This window comes from Halichoerus grypus, chromosome 8 (assembly GCF_964656455.1).
Source record: "Halichoerus grypus chromosome 8, mHalGry1.hap1.1, whole genome shotgun sequence".
In the NCBI taxonomy this organism is placed as follows: Eukaryota; Metazoa; Chordata; class Mammalia; order Carnivora; family Phocidae; genus Halichoerus; species Halichoerus grypus.
The window spans coordinates 146,632,250-146,652,527 of record NC_135719.1 but is presented as its reverse complement, the minus strand read 5'-3'; the positions used below and the strand labels follow the sequence as shown (position 1 = coordinate 146,652,527).

At 45.5% G+C, this 20,278-nt stretch overlaps 1 protein-coding gene across 6 annotated transcripts in view; it reads right to left on the bottom strand.

Annotated features, from left to right (window-relative positions):
- EML1 (EMAP like 1) overlaps positions 1 to 20,278 on the bottom strand; it is a 177,195-nt gene that overhangs the window by 37,154 nt on the left and 119,763 nt on the right. For all 6 annotated transcript variants that reach the window (XM_036065379.2, XM_078054216.1, XM_078054213.1 and 3 more), the window contains exons 4-5: positions 10,591 to 10,725; positions 82 to 110 (exon numbers count right to left, since the gene is read on the bottom strand). In XM_036065379.2, the coding sequence (XP_035921272.1) occupies positions 82 to 110; positions 10,591 to 10,725 (164 nt within the window). The remainder of the gene's footprint in view (positions 1 to 81; positions 111 to 10,590; positions 10,726 to 20,278) is intronic.

Here is a 20,278-nt window from a genome sequence, read left to right as displayed (position 1 = left end):
CATAGGTGACAAGCTACTTATTTGTCCCCCGAGTCCTGAGGGGGGTGAGGGGCACCTGCACAAAGATGAAATCAGACTTACCTGCGCTGAAGACGGGCTCCTTGGGTTTGCTGTGGAGATGAAAGAGAGACAGATTTAAAGGGAGGCTTGGGGGGGCAGGGGTTAGCCTCGTTCACGTGGAGGCCGGTCACCCTGACGCTGCACCGGTGATGCTCGTTAATGAGAAACCAGGCAACGGCAAAAAGGAACACGTGTAAACGAGAAGGTCTAAAAGCAGGTGCAAGAGATTGTAATCCCAGCTTTATCACCCCAACCAAGCTTTTTACCAGAGCAAGTGAGGGTCTAGGAAGAAAAACGTGCTTCACCAAGATGGGAATGGCCTCATCTAAATGTGTAAAGGTTTGCTTCTTCCCCATGCTCTTCCGATAGATTATTTAAAGAATTTATTTAAAACCAGCAAATTCCTGACACAGGGTTTTCTGCGTAAGGACCCTGAGAGCCCAGCTCCTAGCAGGGCTACTGTAAGAAGAAAAAGAGGACAAAAATAAGGAATATCGGGGGTGCATTGATCTCATCAGTGCCGTGGGGACCCCACTGCGGATTTTGGCCAGGCTGAGACCACCCCCTGACTGTGCCTGGGGAAACCAAACCCCCAAAGCATTCAAGGTCATCCCTAGGGGTAGGCTTCCAGGGGATGAGCTGGCCCGAGGAAGCCCCCGGGCAGGAGTGCCTGCCACCTCCCACCACAGGCACCTGCAGGGACAGGTTACCACCTGCCTGCCAGACCAGGGAAGGGGCTCTCGGGCAGGCCAACTGGTGTGTCCTGTTCAAACACAGGGTCAGTGCTTGATCCCAAGTCTGCGAGACTCCAGTGGCCGCACCGTCTTCCCCTGCACCACCCCGCTTCCTGGATGACCCCCCGCTTTCAGACTCGGAACAAGACAGACCACGTAAATGAAAGCCACCCCTGAGAGAGCTTACGGAAGCACCCAGGCTTGTGTGTGCGTGCATGTTTTTAAAAAAGTACCTGAGCAGATATAGTCCTAATATGACTTTTCCCCTCCATTTCTCTTGAAAAACGTTGAGAAACACCACTAGTAAGAATTAGCTGTAACCTGGGGTCGCCTGTGAGGCTCAGTCGGTTGGGTGACCGACACTTGATTTCAGCTCAGGTCATGATCTTGGGGTTGTGGGATCGAGCCCCGAGTCAGGCTCCATGCTCAGCAGAGTCTGCCTGAGATTCTCCCTCTCCCTCTGCCCCTCTCTCCACCGTCTCTCTCTCAAATAAATAAAACCTTAAAAAGAAAGAAATTAGCTGTAAACCCACAATACAATAAATAATATTATCAATGTCCTTCATTCCCAGATAATTTTATGCAGTGCCACGGGGGATGGGAGGGCTCTGGACTGATGCTTTAGAAGTGCTTTGCGCTCCGCTCAAATGTGTTTTAAATAGTTGGACCTGTTGCACGACTCTAACCTCTGGTCACTGAAAACTACTCTGAAAGCACGGCACAACCTTTAATGTGACAGTCCAAGTCTTACACCGGCTTCTAAGGCCCTACTGACAACTCTCTTTTTCTGTCCGTGTCTCCTGTTACTGTCCCCTGGTCACTGAGTTAGCTGCCCTGTCCCTGGTGGCCCTCGTTCGTGCCCAGAGCTCCTGTGTCAGCGTCTGCCCGAGCGTCTCCTCCTCCTGGACACAGGTTCCACGGCCCCTGCGTTGTCTGTGCTTTGAACCGCTTCCCAGAGAGGCCTCTGGGCCGCTCCGCTCTGCATCCTCCGCCGGCCCTACCCCCGACCCTCCCCACGCCCCAGCCAGCAGCATATCTCCCCATGGCACTGCTGAGCCAAGTCCTTCCATGCTGTGTCCCCCCTGCCGCAGGTAGGCGCCTACAGAGGGCGGGGACCTCTGCTCTGCTCCCTGCCGGGCTCCTGGTGAGGCCGGGGTGTGCGGCGGGGTTCCCTCGGCTCTCCCCGTGGGGTCCTCGACTTCACCATGCACTGCACCTCCAGGGCTGTGGGCTCCCCCGTCCCTCCTGCAGGGGTGCCGGCTCCTGCCACGCCCGTGCCTCACAGAGGATGTCCTTCTGCACTCCTGACCTGCTCCTGATCTGTCACCGGCTCACGGCAAGTCCGCAGAAAGGCAGGACTGTGTGTGTGTGTGTGTGTGTGTGTGTGTGGAGATCCCCCTGTGCCGGGGGCTCCCAAGACTTCCAAACGACCATGCCAGTCCACACTCAGCTTAACTATTCCGTGAGCTTTCGGCTGCTTTCTTCCGATGTGCATCCAGGAAGGCTCCTCACCTCCTGCCGCTCTGCCCAAGATGAACACAGCCGTGGGCCTGTCTCTCCCAAGACAGGCTTGTCACTTTGTGGATTTTAGCTCAGCATTATTACTCTGTGACCTCAGCTGCAGGGTGGGTTTAAAATAGCCATGCTTTTGCAGATCGCCAGTTTGTGCTCCCTGTTGGAGTGGGAGCGACACTCCTGTGATCGTCTGAGTTGAAGCACGAATCTTACCTCTGACTTTCTCACGTATTGTTAGATTCACAGGCAGGGTGAGGACACGCGGGGTTAAAGCTGAAACGCAAGACTGCAGAGCAAGCCTACTGGTTATGGGAACATAATGACAGGGAATCAGAAGACACGAAAGCCCATTTTTCCATCATGACTTTGATCACAGAAGTAGGGAGACATAAAGCCACGAACACAGGAATAAGGAACCAGAAACTTTCCTGGAGACTGAAAAGAGCAATTACGAACTACGTTCTTCTCAGAATGAGAGATCCATAGGGCAGTTTGAATTCCAAATGCAAGAAGGCCTGTGGACTTTTGAGGCTGAGCTTGTAACATTAGAGGAAAAATCAAATGTCTCTATTAAAACACTAGAAATGAGGGCACCTGGGTGGCTCAGTTGGTTAAGCGTCTGCCTCTGGCTCAGGTCATGATCTCAGGGTCCTGGGATCGAGCCCCACATCGGGCTCCCTGCTCAGCGGGGAGCCTGCTTCCTCCTCTTCCTCTGCTCCCCCCTCCCAGCTCGTGCTCTCTCTAATAAATGTTTATTAAAAAATAAAACAAATAAAACACTAGAAACGGCAGTGTAAGTGTTGACAAGCGAAGGTCACAAAGAGAGGCACCCAGACTGCTCATAGTTCTTAAATTTTGCTCTGAACTAGGCAACACGTTTTGGGTCTATTATATTTAGAAAGGATACTAGTGCTGTGTTTCATTATTTTAGAAAGCTACATTTTTATAGAAAAATATACTCTATTTACTTGTGAACCCGTTATTCCTATCTGTGCACCAGCACCCTTCCTAAAGAGCACCAGAGTGCCAGGGAAGAGGGCGTCCCACTCCTGTGTGCGAGTCTTGTAAGTACAAACCCATGAAGCGACAGTGAATCTTCCCAACTCGTAACAGAGGGGCAAACCCCAGAAGGTGCAGTGAGGACAGTGATCCAAGATTAAAGACGCTGTGGTCTCCAGTCAAAGTCCATTCATGGGAGTGGCACGCTGAACACCTGTCCTTTCCAAAACTCGCCATCGACATATTGAGAGTGGACCCTTGGAACCCGACGCTGTTGCCTGGGCTGCAAGTTCGCTTGCTGTGGGAGGAGACTGCCTGTCCAGTGTTGTGTGATTGGTCTCTGATGACCTGTTCCTTAGTGTGAGCTCCGTGGGGACATGTGAGTGTGGCTCCAGGGGGGAGGCTGATGCAGACGTCCCCCACCCTCCCCTGAAGCCCACGAGAGACGTAAACCCCGCGGAGAGAAAGGACTCCCCTCTGCTGGGCGAACCCTCACTTCCTGCCTATGCCGCACCAGGCAGTGGGCCTCCCTCCACAATGAACAGTGTTGCAGTTGGGCATGGCTTTTACTGCTCTGTTTTGGCAGGAAGATTCGCTGAAAGTGTTTGGCTGTATGCTTCCCTGAGCGGTTGGCTCAGACTTTCTCAGGGACTCTTAGAAGCTATAAGCAGTACCTGGGGGCTCACGGAGGATGCGAGGCAGCCGAGAGCCTTCGCCAGACCAGCGGCTGGAGAAAACCAAACAGCTGAGCCAAGGAAAGGCTCCTGCTCTGAGCCGTGAGCTCACACCCATGCAGCATCTACAACCACCCGAGTCCAAGTGGCGCATTACCAACACTCCAATAACGTTCGCTGTGGACTGGGCACAGGGCCAGCCTCCTAGTGGTTGTCTGTCTTTTCATCTGCTAACACTCACCTTGCCCCACGGTAGGCTGGGTGTGTATAAGGAGGGGAGGCTGGTGGGGAACTTGCTCAGACTCCGATTCAACCCATATTCACCGTGCTCCTCTGCGGTGGGATCTGCACTCAGCACTTCCGTATCTGTTACCTAATTTGCCCCACGTGCCGAAAGAGAGCTCAGGGGCCCAGGTCCTGCACACTGCAGGTCTGACACATGAGTGCTCTGTGTGACAGGGACCGCTGGGTGACCAGGACTAGAGCAGAGCCAACAGGCATCAAATGCTGTTTGAGGAGAGATACTTGCTTCTGAAAATGATTACTAAGGCTCGATCAAGGAGGACACCATTCCAAAGTCAAACGTGTTATTTCCCTGAAATTTATTCGCCTATAAAAATTGTCATTCTTGGCACACATACCATGAGTCCTTTTGAAAAGGACCCCACTTGAAATAACATTTCCACTGGAAATCAAAATACTTCACCGTGTAAGTAATGATTCTCCATATAAATGCCCTTAAGCGGCTTTCTACTAGAAAGAGGGTCATTTAGGAACCATCTAAAAGATTTTAGATGTCACTGGAGACCTCACTGGGGACAAAGACTGCTTCACAGACATTTCCAACCAATACTTCCAGCTTGATGCGGTGGAATGAGCCCAGATTTTGAAGTCAGCTAGATCTGCATTCAAGTCGGGCAAGTTGCTTTACCTCCGTGAGTCTTTATTTCATCTACAAAGTGGGACTAAATCCACTGTCAGGTACAGGCCAGATCAGATCAAGTGTGTCACAGAGCGCCTAGGACATGCTGATTACTTAATGGCACTTCCCTCTTCCTCCGAATTTCACTGATAAGAACCTACACCTATTTGCAGGCTCTCTGCCCACCAGCCTCCTAACAGCATACAGAATATTAGCACTTATTACTCTGACACTTATTAAAAGATAAATGACTCCATGGCTTGGAAAGTGAACCACCCTTTCTGTAAAGGGAAGATGCTTAACTTAAGCCACCTCATTTCCAGTGCAGAAGGTTTCAGAATCTGAAGTGTAGTGTCAAACCTATTTACCAATAGGTGGTGCTGTTGACACAGTTCTTAAATGACTACGGTTTTTGGTTTTTGTTTTTTAAATTAAATATATATTCTTTCTTTCATGCCACAAATATTTATTGAGCAGTTACTATGTGGCAGGCCCTGTGTGAGGTGCTAGTGATACAAAGAATAATAAGGGACAGCTTCTGCCTTCCCAAAGCTACAGGGAGGGCAAGGGGCATGCGTGGGCATGGGGAGGGAGTTCCAGATAAAGCTAATGAGCAGGTACAGAGCAATCAGAAAGGCAACTGACTCAGACCAAAGAGCCAGGGCAGGCTTCCCAGAGAAGGCGGCATCCCGAGCTGGGTCCTGAAGGATCCGCTGGAGTTCCTCCAAATGTACCCAACCATCAACCTCCGCCAAATCTCCAGACATAGACACGTCACTCAGGTTAGAAGGTGAAAACCCTCCACTTGCTAAGTGCTAGAAGGTGTAATTCATTAAGCTATATATTTGTTTGTGTGGGGTTTTTTTTCCTTTTTTTTTTGTATCTGTGTTTTATAATACAATAAAGATTTTTCTTTTTTTTTTGAAGATTTTATTTATTTGTTTATTTATTTATTTGAGAGAGAGAGAGAGAGAGAGAGAGTGGGGGGGGAGGTCCAAAGGGAGAGGGACAGGGACAAGCAGACTCCGCACTCAGCGCCGGAGCCCGATGCAGGGCTTGATCTCGTGACCCATGAGATCATGACCTGAACCGAAATCAAGAGTGAGATGCTTAACTGACTGAGCCACCCAGGTGCCCCTATACAATAAAGGTTTTTCTAAATATACTATCCTCTTACTTAGATTCGCATTTCTTTAATTAAGACTGGGTTTGATCATTGGGGCACACATGTTACTTGTGTAATAAATCGATTATCTCAAAGAAAAAATTCTTGCTGGGGACAAGTGAGAGCTGGTGTTAGAGAGGCGTGAATATCAGGGCCCAAGAGAGGATGGGGAGCCAGCAGATGAGTGGCCTTGCACGCAGGCTGAGGATTAAGATTCAGATTACACTCTCAGTGATGCTGAAATAAAAGAACAAATTTGAACCCTGAGGACCTCAAGGTGTCATTGAAAAGACTATTTCATCGAACACTAGAGCTTTAGGAAGGATGGAGCTCAGAGTCTCCAGCTCAGGCTTCTGGACCTTATAGTCTGGATAAAACGGCTGGTACGGGCGTTCAGGTGGTTCAACACAAAAGAGCCTCTAACGGGGACATTTTCACATCTTGAAGTTATTTTGAAGTGTTTTTTCACTTTTGTTGACTCTAAAGATGGGGAGTTTAAATGTGTTCTTTTTTTTTTTTAGTAAGTGTTCCTACAAGGTTTCCAGCTGAAACATTTCTTGTTCTAACAAAATGAGCCCATTACAACTTTTTGATGGAAACAAAGTGTCTAGTTTACAAAGCTGATATATGTCACTCCAGTCAGAATTACAAAGGGTGGACCAGTTTTCTAATTGAAACACTTAATCATTCTAGCAACATCTAACATTAAACTGCATTCTAAGTAGTAGCTGTTTTTCTGTCTGATACAGAACACTTTTTTTATTTTTATTTTTTTTTATTTTTTTTTTTATTTTTAAAGATTTTATTTATTTGACAGAGAGAGACACAGCGAGAGCAGGAACACAAGCAGGGGGAGTGGGAGAGGGAGAAGCAGGCTTCCCGCTGAGCAGGGAGCCCGATGTGGGACTCGATCCCGGGACTCCGGGATCATGACCTGAGCCGAAGGCAGACGCTTAACGACTGAGCCACCCAGGCGCCCCAGAACACTTTTTTTAATTAAAAAAAAATCCCTGTTGGGTTAGTACAGTGGCTACATTAGATAACACAGGTCGTTCATCAGAATGTTACTGTTGATTTCCTATTTAAATTTAATAAGTACTTCATTATGATACAAATCACTATATAACTGTTAATATTTATCATCAATAATACATAGAGTAAATATTACATGGCCATATATTGCTTTTGTTTTTACAGAAGTTTTGTCAGTGTAAAGATTAAGTGCTGTTGTTACAAGCAGAGTATTTTAAGGTATTAAGCACTCTAAGACAAAAATCTACAATGTCACAAAAACGACCATCAAATCCAGTAGCCATTTCCAGAGAAAATGAGATGTAGGTGCAGGAACATTGAAACTCATAAAAGAATATGGTTTCTATGAAAGCAAAACATACCATTATTTCTAAGTAAATTAGTCTATCTCGGAAAATGTGAATGTTGAGGACCTCAAAAGCACTCTTATTTTATGTTCGACATGAAGATTTGGACAATGTATATGGAGTCGTTTATATTTGCTGTAATTATTATTGAGAACTATATATGCTGACGTGGGATTGTTTTTCTGGAGCGAGAGGAGGCTTTTTCCAATCTTCGTAAGAGTTCCACATGTACTGAAGACAGCTCTGCATATGGTGTGTGGTAACGTGAGCTCTGGGGCCAAGGGTCTGCTTCTCCCAAGGTACAGCCCCGGGGTGGGTGCACGATGTGCCTCCTGCACAAAGCGGGACCCATCCAGAGTCACCCCTGTGCTCTCGCCCTCCCTTGCATCCTGGCCAGCTCGCCTGCAGCCCCGCTCACTCTGGTGTGATGCGGACAACCATGTGGACGTGTCACCCTTCCTTTCCCCACCGAGTGCTTCTAGATCTTGCCAGAACTCAGGTTGCACTCCTGGGACTGTGTCACGCAGTGAACGTCAGTGAATGTGTGTCAGACCAGAAACAAGACTAATCGCTTCTGCCACCATGTAACTCCCTTATCTTACAAGTGAGGGAAAGAAAGCTCCCGGTTTGGGAAAGCCTCGTCACTTATCGTCCTGTGCTCTGCTCAGGTCTCATTCTCTCACACCTGCCACCACCGTGATGCCCAGGACCAGGTGCCAAGCCTTGGGCCGGGGGTTCTCCTCCCAGTCAGTTCGATGATAAGATTCGAGGCGATTGGGTATGTGACCCCTCATGCACCGAGGCAAAAGCTGAGGCTTGGAGAATTTCCTGGTTTACAAACCCAGACCTTTCTTTTACTCCAGAGCCTGCGCTCGTTCCATTTGGTCTTGCTGCCCCCAGTAACCGAACAAGACAAGCTCTGAAAATGTAGGACAGCATCCTGGAACCATGGAATGACAGACATCGGATGATAAGGAAGAGATCACACCATCTTAGATTACTAAAGACCATGGTGTTTCAAAGAGGGTTGTTTCAGGCCACCTCCCTACACCTTTCTCTGCATGCTTTAAGTCTGGGCCACTGGGCATCGGTCCTTGGAACTCCAGCTTTGCTTTGGAGCCAGATCAACAGAGCTCAGGAGGGGGGCTGCTCATGGGTGAAGGGAGAGGAAGAAGGAAGGAAAGAGTCAGGGAGAGACTGAATCACCAGCTTGACCTTCACTGCTATTGCTTCTTGGGGCTGCTTCTTCCTGTCTCAGTTACTGGGCTATTATTCCCAGGGCCCCTGAAGGTATCTGCCAGTACCAGCAATTACCTACAAGAAGGCAAGAACTTTCGGGGCGCCTGGGTGGCTCAGTCGTTAAGCGTCTGCCTTCGGCTCAGGTCATGATCCCAGGGTCCTGGGATCGAGCCCCACATTGGGCTCCCTCCTCAGCGGGAAGCCTGCTCTCCCTCTCCCACTCCCGCTGCTTGTGTTCCTGCTCTCGCTATCTCTGTCTCTGTCAAATAAATAAATAAAATCTTAAAAAAAAAAAAAAAAAAGAAGGCAAGAACTTTCTTTCTCAGGTGTGTGCAACTCAACCTGTTCAACGGTACACAGACCTCAACTTTTCCTGGGTCCGAACAAAACAAAGCATTCATTTTTAAATGGACATGTTTAGTTGCTTGAGTTATTTTTAGAAAATGAGTAGATTTTCCCCATCCTTCATTTCCAAATCAAAATTTCCTACCGTGGCATTAAAAACAAAACAAAACAAAACCAAACCTTTTGCAAATATCTTTTATGGAAATATTTACCCAGTGCATTTATCAACGCCATAGCATTTGAAAGATAAAACAGATCTGGAGTTTGCACAATGCAGATTCTTTTTTGGAAATTCTTAATAAAAATCAGATGTGCACAGAAGGAGCCAAGTTTTTAAGAACTGCCAAGATCTAGACATTTCAGGCCAACTTCCAAGCTTACCCTAAATTCAGAGAAGCCTGAAGGCCCCGCGGCATGACCCATTTACACTCTACTGCCAATGTAAGCCACGTGGCCTTATTTCTAAGGTATTATCGTCCAATTAGCATAATCTTCTGATAAGAAGTACTAACAGTCTAAATTAGAAGACAGAGGCCCGTGTCAGTGGTCTCTGAGGCTGTGACTCGAGGGGGGGTGGCCCTAACCTGCTACAGATGGGGAAAGTGCCCGCATCTTTTCTACAAACGGTATCTTTTAGGAATAAAACTGAAAAAGAATTTAAGCGTCCTTACAGGACTGAATCAGAGTGGATTTACAAACCTGGAATTTTTACAGCGCCTGTGGGTTGGAGCCGATTGCTTTATGACTAAGTCTCCTTACACAAACATTTGGGGGGAAAAAAGCCATGTTTAGCCTGTGAAGCTGCAATTCCTTCCTCAGCCTTGCTCAATAGAGAGAGAGTAAAATTAAAGTACAATGTTTAAAAAGAGAGAATAAAGTACAGCATCAGGTATTTGCCCAGAGAAACCAGTCTCCTATGCCCCACACATTTGTAAATGGGAAACGGGACATTAAAACACCAATGATTAGCTTTCCCTAATAAAAGGTTACTATCAGTTGTGTAGGTATTTATCATAATCCATTAGAAATTAACATCAAAGGGAAAATTCAAAATTAGAAGCGTATTTCGTGAAACCAGAAAGAAATGGTCCTATTTCTGGTGTCAGCTCAGTATTAAAAATGGTTTCTGACAAGTGATAAAACTTCAACTTTTCACCCAGTCAACCTTGAAAAGTACTGTTGACAAAGTTAAACAACCCACTGAAATTTATTTCAAAATGGCAGCAGAACGTACTAGAAGTATAAAGTGCTCCGTATGGAAATTCAGAATGGCTTTCCCCATTCCATGGATTTGGTGCTAAGCAAATTCTCAGGAACTATTTCTGTCTGCATCGGGGTGCTGGGATTTCAAGTTCTCACCTTTTACCTGGACAATGATTGGTGGGAACTAGGATGAGCGGCCGCCTCCAACGGCCATTGGATGAGTGCCCACAACGCTCCCAGGAGAAGGTCTATCCGCTGGAGAGAGCTCGGAGCTGTGTGCGTATCATGGGATCTCTGGGGAAAAGAGGTAACAAAACATCCGGACAGCAGGACCAGCAGAGAAGATGCCCCTTACCTCTCACTGTTCTTCTTGCCACTGGAAGAACTACTTGTGGATCCCGTGCGGTTTCGGTTTCCTTTGGAATCCCCATAGCTTTCCCTTCGGCCGCCAGGAGATACTCGCTCGGAGGAGCTGGTCCTCTTGATGGTACTGCAGCGAGAGGTAAAGGTTGATGAAATTCTTAATAGGGTGATTTTATTTTATTGCCGAGTATAAAAATATATTACATAGAACATCCTACTTCCACGTGGATATTTAAGAGCTTGGCTCCTAACTACAGAATGTCTGTCTCTACGTGTGTGTGAGTATGTCTGTACGTATTCCTAATTGCAGAATGTCACTTGGGATCAATGCCTCTGCTCGCTGCCTTTGGAACTGGGGCAACTGGTACACAGTTCAATGTCATGGCAGAAACTGGAAGGGAAGATCCCAACAGCCCTCTCCGAGAGCACTCCAGCGGCTTCGCGGGAAGTCGCCTGCCCTGGAGGAGGCTTCGGTCTAAACCAGGGGTGCTCAACCAGGGGTGACACCCCCAGAGGACATTTGGCAATGTCTAGAGACACTTTTGATGGTCACAGCTAGGGGGAGAGGGCTGCTAATGGCATCCAGTAGGTAGAGAGGCCAGGGATGCTGCGAAACATCCTGCAACTCCCAGGACAACCCCACGACAAAGAGCAATCCAGCCCCCAAAGTCAACAGCGCAGATACGGAGGAGCGCTGGTCTACAGGCACCCGTGGAACAAATGCAAATAGGACGTCCCTGGTAATGACAGAAACATTCCACCCCATGTGTGATGCCTTAGTTTGGAGGTAGCGCCCATGCAAGTGTAAGCAGGGGGAACTAGCCTGGTGCGGGGTCTGGGGGCGATGTCTGGGGAGACTTCCTGAAGACTGTGAACTTCTGGGAGAGATGAAATGAATGGCTTGAATGTGTTGTCATTACACGGTCGGGAAGAGATGTTCTAGGGAAAAGGAAGGCCCGCGCGGCATGCAGGGTATCTCAGCCAGGACGCGGGCTGCAGGTGGAACGGGCCGCTCTTGGAGCACCTACGTGTATCACAGTCGTCCCTGTGACGTTCGTTTCCTCACCACTAGGCCACACATTCCTTGGGACCCTATCTAATGGATCATTCTTACATACTTCAGGAGCCCGGTAAAGAAGCTTGATACTTATTCAGTGAAAAAGACGGAAATAAGTGAGTCAATAAACGGGACTATCACGCTGTGAGGCTGTCACAGGAAGAGACATGAGGTGCTCTAACGTAGCACCTGCTCTGTAAGAAAGGAGGAGAGGACGGGCTGGCGGTGACAGTCCCAGGCTGGGGCTCTGGTTGGAGGGCCTGCCGGAGTGGGCGTGCGAGCCAGGCCGCAGAGAAGGCTGGAGAGGCGGGGAGGAGGAAGCCAGGAGAGAGGGGCTGAAGGAGGGAGGAAGTGGGGTGCAGGCAGCACTGGGGCTACGGGCGGAGATGGGGACGAGACAGAAGTGCCAGGTGGCTGCCGAGAGCACGGGCCCAGGGAGGCTGGCAGGTCAGACCACATTTCAGCCGGGGGACGCGGGAGACAAGGGACTTGAGACCAAGGCTACACTCCCGGGGGGAAGGTCCGAGCCCCCCCTTTCTCCTAATGACATAGCACAGCCGCGCACTGGGGCTTTTCAGTAGCCCCCCACCCACTCTTCCTCCTCTGTCCTCGCCCCCTTCCTTCAGGCCAGCTTCAGTCCCTTTCCCTTTGGAACCGCCCATCACTCAGCAAAGAATCTCTTAGCATGTTTTTAAAACCTGCATGGCGTATCAGCTTTTGAAAAACCATCTCGCTCTCTGGGTGAGCAAATATAAATAACGTGACCATAATCGTGATGACATGAATATGCTTTCTGCACAGGCTTTTTGGGTAACTGAGGAAGCTTTGCATTTACAGCACCAGAATCTTAAACTGGGATCTGAACAGGCATGCCTTAAGGTCAAAACGTGCGTTTTTAGAACACTCAATTTGGGGACAAGGAAATTACAGATCTTAGGAGAGCACTGCCTTTCTGAAATTTGGGACTGAGGTCTAAATTTATAGAAACCTTTCTGCTTAAACTTCAATTTCTTCCAGAGAAGAGAACACCGAGCTGATTTAATTTCACGGGATCTTTCTCTGCCAAGCATCTAGCACAGGGCTCGGAGGCGTGCCGCCTGGCCCCTGGTGGCCCCCTGGGAGAGTAGCAGCAACCACCGGCCCAGAATGTCACCCGAGTGGTGTCCCTAGGGGAGTTCATGGCAAGTTCATGGCAACTTAAAGACTGGTATAAAACACTCTTACAGATCTGGAAAAGTCATGACCATTCATCAATTACAGCAAACATTAACCGATTTTCTTTCTTTTTTTTTTTTTAAGGATTTTATTTATTTATTCATGAGAGACAGAGAGAGAGGCAGAGGCAGAGGGAGAAGCAGGCTCCCTGTGGAGCAGGGAGCCGGATGCGGGACTCCATCTCAGGACCCTGGGATCATGACCTGAGCCGAAGGCAGACGCTTAACCAAATGAGCCACTCAGGCGTCCCTAACCGATTTTCTAATAAGACTGAGCTTGGCGGCTAGAAGAGCTACCAGGGGACACCGGTGACGGAAACATGGAACTAGCAGGTGGCAGTGATGGGCCACATATGCTAAGAACTTCACAACTGGTGTAAGTGATTTAATCTAGTCCCCTGCAAAGGCAGCGTGATCCCCCTGATAGAGATGAGGACACACATTCAGGGATGCAGCAGTTCGTCTGGGATTACTCTGCTCCTCATTCTGTCTGCTGGGCTTCCTACTCAGGACTGTGTACGGCTCATGAGAACACCCACATGCACGGGGTTGAGGGCCTGCTGAACATCTCAAAGGCCAACAAACGTCAATAATTAACATGGTTACAGGATTTGAGGTTGGACCAACAGGAGACACTGAAGATCACTATGCTGCAGTGTTCACGGGACCTCACGCTCCCGAGCTGTGAAATAAGTCTGAGGACCCCTCACCTGTGAGTCCATCTACTCGGTCTGCATGCCTTCAGGAGACTCACAGACCTGTTTGATCTACGCGTGAGAGCCACAGAGACAAAGCGGAAGAAACCGAGAGCAACAACAAAAGCGTGGGAAAAACATTTTGGTAAGTTTCAATAAATAACAGAACACACACCACACATCAAAATGGAAAACACTTCCGTCTGCATATACAGACTTGAATATAATTCATCACAGCTATTCCCAGATATTTGTCATCTGCCCATTTGCATTAAAATGTGAAGCTTTAAAAAAAATCCACTATTGTTGTATACATAGAAAAAACAAGATATTTCCTTTTGAGAGCCAAGAGCTCTTATGAATTAAAGAGGATTTACCAGGACTCCAAGTGAAGGACAGCAAATAAAGCTGGAAGAACAGACATTCACAGCACAAGGGCCGCCAGAAGGAGCACACGCACTGAGAAGCCTCCTTCAATAACCAGCAGGGAGTATCAGAGAAGTTATGTTCCCTCTGGACAGCAAGGGGAACATACTGCTCTTCATTTTGAAAGTGGTAGAGGAACTGGCTTGTGAGAGACTGTATAGTAATGGAGTACATTTTTTAGTGCTTAAAGCAAGTAAAATATTTTTGGTGTAGAAATGCATGGACACCATCATTTCTTCTTTTCCCTTCTGGCCTCTACTCCCAAACCAAAAAACCTTCTAAGTTCTGAAAATACAGTGGTTCTTTACATTTCATTCCATACCCATTCGATGGTTTTTGCCAACTTAAACTAAATTTTAGACTTCATAGAAGTTTATGCAAGGGTGACTGGTGGCAAGCCTTCTTCTTATGGTTAGAGAGTAACTCTAAGCATAACAAGCTACAATTATGTCTTTCTCTCATTATGTGATTTGGAATCAAGGATTGGTTCCAAAATTGTGCAAGATCCCAAACATTTACAATAAAAAAAAAAATTAAAAACCCCAGAAACCAGACAGGTAGCTGTTGTGTGTACCACCAGGGATCTTCTGATGATGTCGTCTATCATGACAGCCGGGGTGATGATGCTTGCTTAGAACAATTATCCACTCTACAAATACTTATGAGGCAGTGAATGTACACTGGGTGCTGGGCTGAGCACTGGTGAGTCAACATGGGACCAGGACCCATCTGGCATTTGTCCCGCAAGTTACAATTCCTTTTTTTTTTTTTTTAAGATTATATTTCCTTGAGAGAGAAAGAGAGAGAGGGAGAGGGAGGGAGAGCACAAAGGGAGAGTGAGGGGGAGAAGCAGACTCCTCGCTGAGCAGGAAGGCTTGATGTGGAGCTCAACACAGGGCTCAATCCCAGGACCCTGAGATCATGACCTGAGCTGAAGGCAGATGCTTAACCGACTGAGCCACCCAGGCGCCCCTGCAAGTTACAATTCTTACAGATCACTCACTTCAGTAATTACAAAATGCTCTTATCTCCCTCTCTTCCACTGTATCTTTGTGGCAGAAACCAAGTCATTGTCTAGGAAGGCTGGTGATCTTAGAGAATCTGACGGATCTTCAGAAGAAGTTTCTCTTCTACCATGCGAAGCCAACTCCCTGAGCCCAGAGGGGTGACTGTGTCACTTCTGATAAAGGGATAGGTGCCAACTCAACTTCCTCCGTTCAATGGCAGAATGATTCTATCTCTATTTTGCTACAGAAACAGACTCAAAACGTTTCAATGGATCTGAGTGATAAGGAAATATATCAGAAGCAATAATAATAAAAAAAAACCCAGAAAATCAGATTTCACTTTTCTAATTTTGAAATTGTGTGCACGTCCAGCACTGACTGGTGCATTTACAAACGGGTCTTTCTAACAAGTGTAACCATTTTTCCAAAGGACTGTCAGCTGTTTATTTGGAAGCAATAGATGTTTACCACCCTATTTTGCACTTGGAACAGAGCATTTTTAAAATAATGCTCTGTTTTGTACCAGTTTTGTTCTTTTGATCTCTCTTCTCACAGCTCTGCCCTATTGTAAAACTCTACTTAGGAGCAGAAAGAATGAGTGATTGTCTCTGTTTTGAGCCAGTGGAAATGTTATTCTATTGTCAGCTTCAGCATCCCCACTGAGCAAGGTATGACCTACAATGTCTTCCCCGGATTTTCTGCCTTTTTTCCTTTGACTAATGGAAACAAAGCTTTTCCCAAGGATTCCAAATCAAGCCCCCAATCGAAGTCTTAATTGGCAACACAAAGCACAACTGCTGGGTGCTGGACAATTTCCAAAGGAGATTTTGTTCTTAAGCACTAGGCTGAAAAAACCCCAGAGGGAAGAAAACAAACATATACCCATCCACACTCTGCAGATGCCCCGACTTGGTTAATTTGGAACTCTGATTATAGAAAAATTCCTGCATGATTGTAAACATATTTGAAACGTCCTGGAAGCTATTTTATTCCTAATATTCAGGATGCCTAGCGTGCTTCTTGCTCTTTTCAGAATTCTCTCCTAATGAGAGATCTATAGGAACTTGACCACAGAGGAATAACTAGATGCTACTGTTTGGGCTTCCAACGTCCGAGTGGATGTGAACTCACATCCATGGACGCCCATGAAAGCCAGAGAAACAAAATTAATGAATCACTATGTTCTACCCTGAAATCCAAGAGTCTTGGACACTCAGAAAACCATGTATTTCTGGTTGGCTGCTCGACAACAGTTTATCAGATGAACCAAACTGATTATTCTGTAAATTAAAAAGAAGCATCTACAGAGGCCTTAGAATATTTCTGGAAGGAAGGTTATTGTTTAAATGTTAACACGTATACATGCACACTATATGATGGCTACAAATAACCAACCCTCCTCCCTCCCTCCCTTCTTTCCTTCCTTTCCTCCTAAGATAATCTTGCTGAGAGCAGTCACTAAGCACAAGCTCTCGCCTATAGGGCTGACACAGGGAGCAGAGGACCCAGGCCTCTGCTCACAGCACATGGCCGGTTCCGTCCTTGGAGTCCAGCCCCTGCAGCCCCTAAGTAGCTGCCAGTCCTATCTCTCAGACTTGCTGCCAGAAGTCTCTGATGCTTCTCTTGTCGGCACCCAGGGGGGCATCTCGGAACATCGCTGCTCCTGACAGCAGCATGCAGAAAGCAGGGGCATACAAGAGGGATCGTTTCCAAACAGTAATTATATCAAGCACTTTTTATGAGCCGATGTTAAGTGCTGACCTGGACATCTTGCGGGAAGCAGCCTAGCGCAGCGGTAGGAGCGTGAGCTCTGGATGCACGTGAACCTGGGTCTGAGCCCCTTCCCAGCTCTGTGCCTGTGGGACCTGGGAAAGTTACCTCGTTTCTCTGAGCTTCAGTCTTCTCATAAAATAGAAATACCAATATCTACCTTGCAAGTCATTTTGAGAATTAGTGATACCAATATTAAAAACCTGGTACTTTGTAGGCTTTTATTACTATTGAAGAATGATTTCCGCCATGATCACTAACTTACAGGGGGCCCAAAGTACCCACGGATGCCTGCGCTTTTTCACACCCTGGGATAAGTGTCCATCTGATTCCATAGCCCAGCCTCACTGGTGTCGTCAGTTTCAGAAACCTCATTCTCCAGCTTTACCTTACCCTGAATACATGTTTCAAACACTAGAACTGAAAATACAGTTTGCCAGGAACTCTAGCAATCATGCCAATTAATCCTGTGAGGTCTAAGAAAGCCACAAATAGTCTATAAAGTGAAGGGCATTATCACACTACGTCAAAGTTACTTTGGACCAACCATAGAAAATTCTACAAAATCAAAGAACAAGAATGCTGGACATAAGCTCTCATGAAAGGAACTGAAAGCTAGAAATTACATTTGCATTTCAATTTTTACTTTCATTTTTTTGCTCTGAAAATTTTTAAAATTTTATTTAAATTCCAAATATATAAGAGGTATAAATGATAAAATTCCATTTTATCCAAGAATAAAGGGAAAGAATCTCATTTTTCCATTAATAATTTATTACTTTATTTATTCTTTAAAAAAGATTTATTTATTTATTTGAGTAATCTCCACACCCAGTGTGGGGCTCAAACTTATGACCTTGAGATCAAGAGTTGCACGCTCTACCGACTGAGCCAGCCAGGCACCACAATAATTTGCTACTTTAAAAAGTCACTCTTGAGGGGCGCCTGGGTGGCTCAGTTGGTTAAGCATCTAACTCTTCATTTTGGCTTGGGTCATGATCTCGGGGTTGTGAGATTGAGCCCCACGTTGGGTTCCGCACTGGGCATGGAGCCTGCTTAAGATTCTTGCCCTCCCCCTCCAAGTGCACTTGTGTGCTCTCTCTCTCTCAAAAAAATAAAATAAAATAAAATAAAATAAAATAAAATAAAATAAAATAAAATAAAATAAGATAAAATAAAATAAAATGTTACTCTTGAAATGAGAGGACTCACTCTTGAACAATCAATGGGTCAAAGAAGAAATCACAAGGGAATTTAGAAAATATCTAGAAACAAATGTAAATAAAAACAAAACACACTAAAACTTGTGGGATGCAGAGAACACAATACTAGGAGGGAAGTTTATAGCAGTAAAGATGTGCATTGAGAAGAAGAAAGATCTCAAACAACAACCTAGCTTTCTACCCCAAGGAACTGGAAAAAGAAGAACTGAAACAAAAGTTAGTAAAAGTAAGGACCTAATAAAGATTAGAGCAAAAATAAAACAGAGAATAGAAAAATAGAAAAAATAAATGAAACTATAAATTTCTTTCAAAAAGATCAACAAAACTGACAAATCCTCAGCTAGACTAAGAAAAAAAGAGACCCAAATAACTAAAATTAGAAATGAAAGAGGGAATATTACAACTGATGTCACAGAAGTAAAAAGAATTCTATGACTACTATGAGCAATTATATGCTAACAAATTGGATAACGTAGAGGAAATGGATTAATTCCCAGAATCATACAACCTACCAAGACTGAATCATGAAGAAATAAAAACTCTAACAGACCAATAACTAGAAGGAAATTGAAACAGTAATAAAAAAAAAAATCTCCCAACAGAGAAAAGCCCAGGGCCAGATGGCATCACTGGAGAATCATACCAAACATTTAAAGATGAATTAATACCAATTCTCCTCAAAGTCGTTCAAAGAATTGAAGGGGGCACAGGGGAGCGGGGGTAATTCTTCCAATCTCATTCTATGATACCAAAACCAGGCAAAGACACAGCAAGAAAAACTATAGACCAATATCCCTGATGAAGCTTGAAGCAAAAATCCTCAACAAAATACTATCAAACTGAATTCAACAGTACATTAAAAGGATTACAGGAGTCCCCCCTTATCCACAGGGGATATGTTCTAAGACCCCCAGTGGATGTTTGAAACTGTGGATAGTACCAAACCCTATTTATACAGTTTTTCCTATAAGTACATATCTATGATAAAGTTTAATTTATAAATTAGGCATAGTAAGAGATTAACAACAATAATTAATAATAAACTAAAACCAATTAGAACAATATACTGTAATAAAAGTTATGTGACTATGGTCTCTATCAAAATATCTCATTATATTCTACTCACCCTTCTTCTTGTGATCGTGTGACAGGATAAAATGCCTACGTGATAGGATGAAGTGAGATAAATGAGGTAGGCACTGTAACATAACGTTAGGCTACTATTGACCTTCTGGTGGTATGTCAGAAGGAGGGTCTTGTGCTTCTGGACTGAGGTTGACCACGGGCAACTGAAACTGCAGAAAGTGAGACCATGGGTAAGAGGGGACCATTATACCATAGCCCAGTGGGATCTAGACCTGCAATGCAAGGATGGTTCAACATATGAAAATCAATGTAATACACCACATTAACATAATGAAGGACAAATACCACATCCCTATCTTAACGGATGCAGAAAAAGTACTTGACAAAACTCAACATTCTTTTTTTTTTTTTTAAAGATTTTATTTATTTATTTGAGAGAGAGAATGAGATAGAGAGAGAGAGCATGAGGGGGGGAAGGATCAGAGGGAGAAGCAGACTCCCTGCTGAGCAGGGAGTCCAATGCGGGACTCGATCCCGGGACTCCAGGATCATGACCTGAGCCGAAGGCAGTCGCTTAACCAACTGAGCCACCCAGGTACCCCAAAAACTCAACATTCTTTCATGTTAAAAGCTCTCAACGAATTAGAAATAGAAGGAAATTACCTTAACATAATAAAAGCCATATATGAAAAGCTCACAGCTAACATCATATGCAACAGTGAAAGACTAAAAGCTTTTCCTCTAAGATCAGGAACAAGGCAAGGAGATCCACTTGCACCGCTCCTGTTCAACACAGTACTAGAAATCCTAGCCAGCACAATTAGATAAGAAAAAGAAATGAAAGGTATTGACATTAGAAAGAGAGAAAGTTATCTCTGTTTGCAGATGACATGATCTTACATGTAGAAAGCTCTAAAGATTCCACGCACACAAACATTTTAAACCTAATCAACAATTTCAGCAAAGTTGCAGGATACAAAAATCAGTTGCATTCCTATACACTAACAACGATGAACACAAAAAAGGAAATTAAGGAAAAATCCCATTTGCTGCAGAATCAAAATTTGAGGATAAAATACTCAGGAATAAATTTAACCGAGGAAGTGAAAGACCTGTACACAAAAACTATAAAACACTGCTAAAATAAATCAAAGAAGACATAAATAAGTGGAAACCCAACCCATTTTCATGGATTGGAAGAC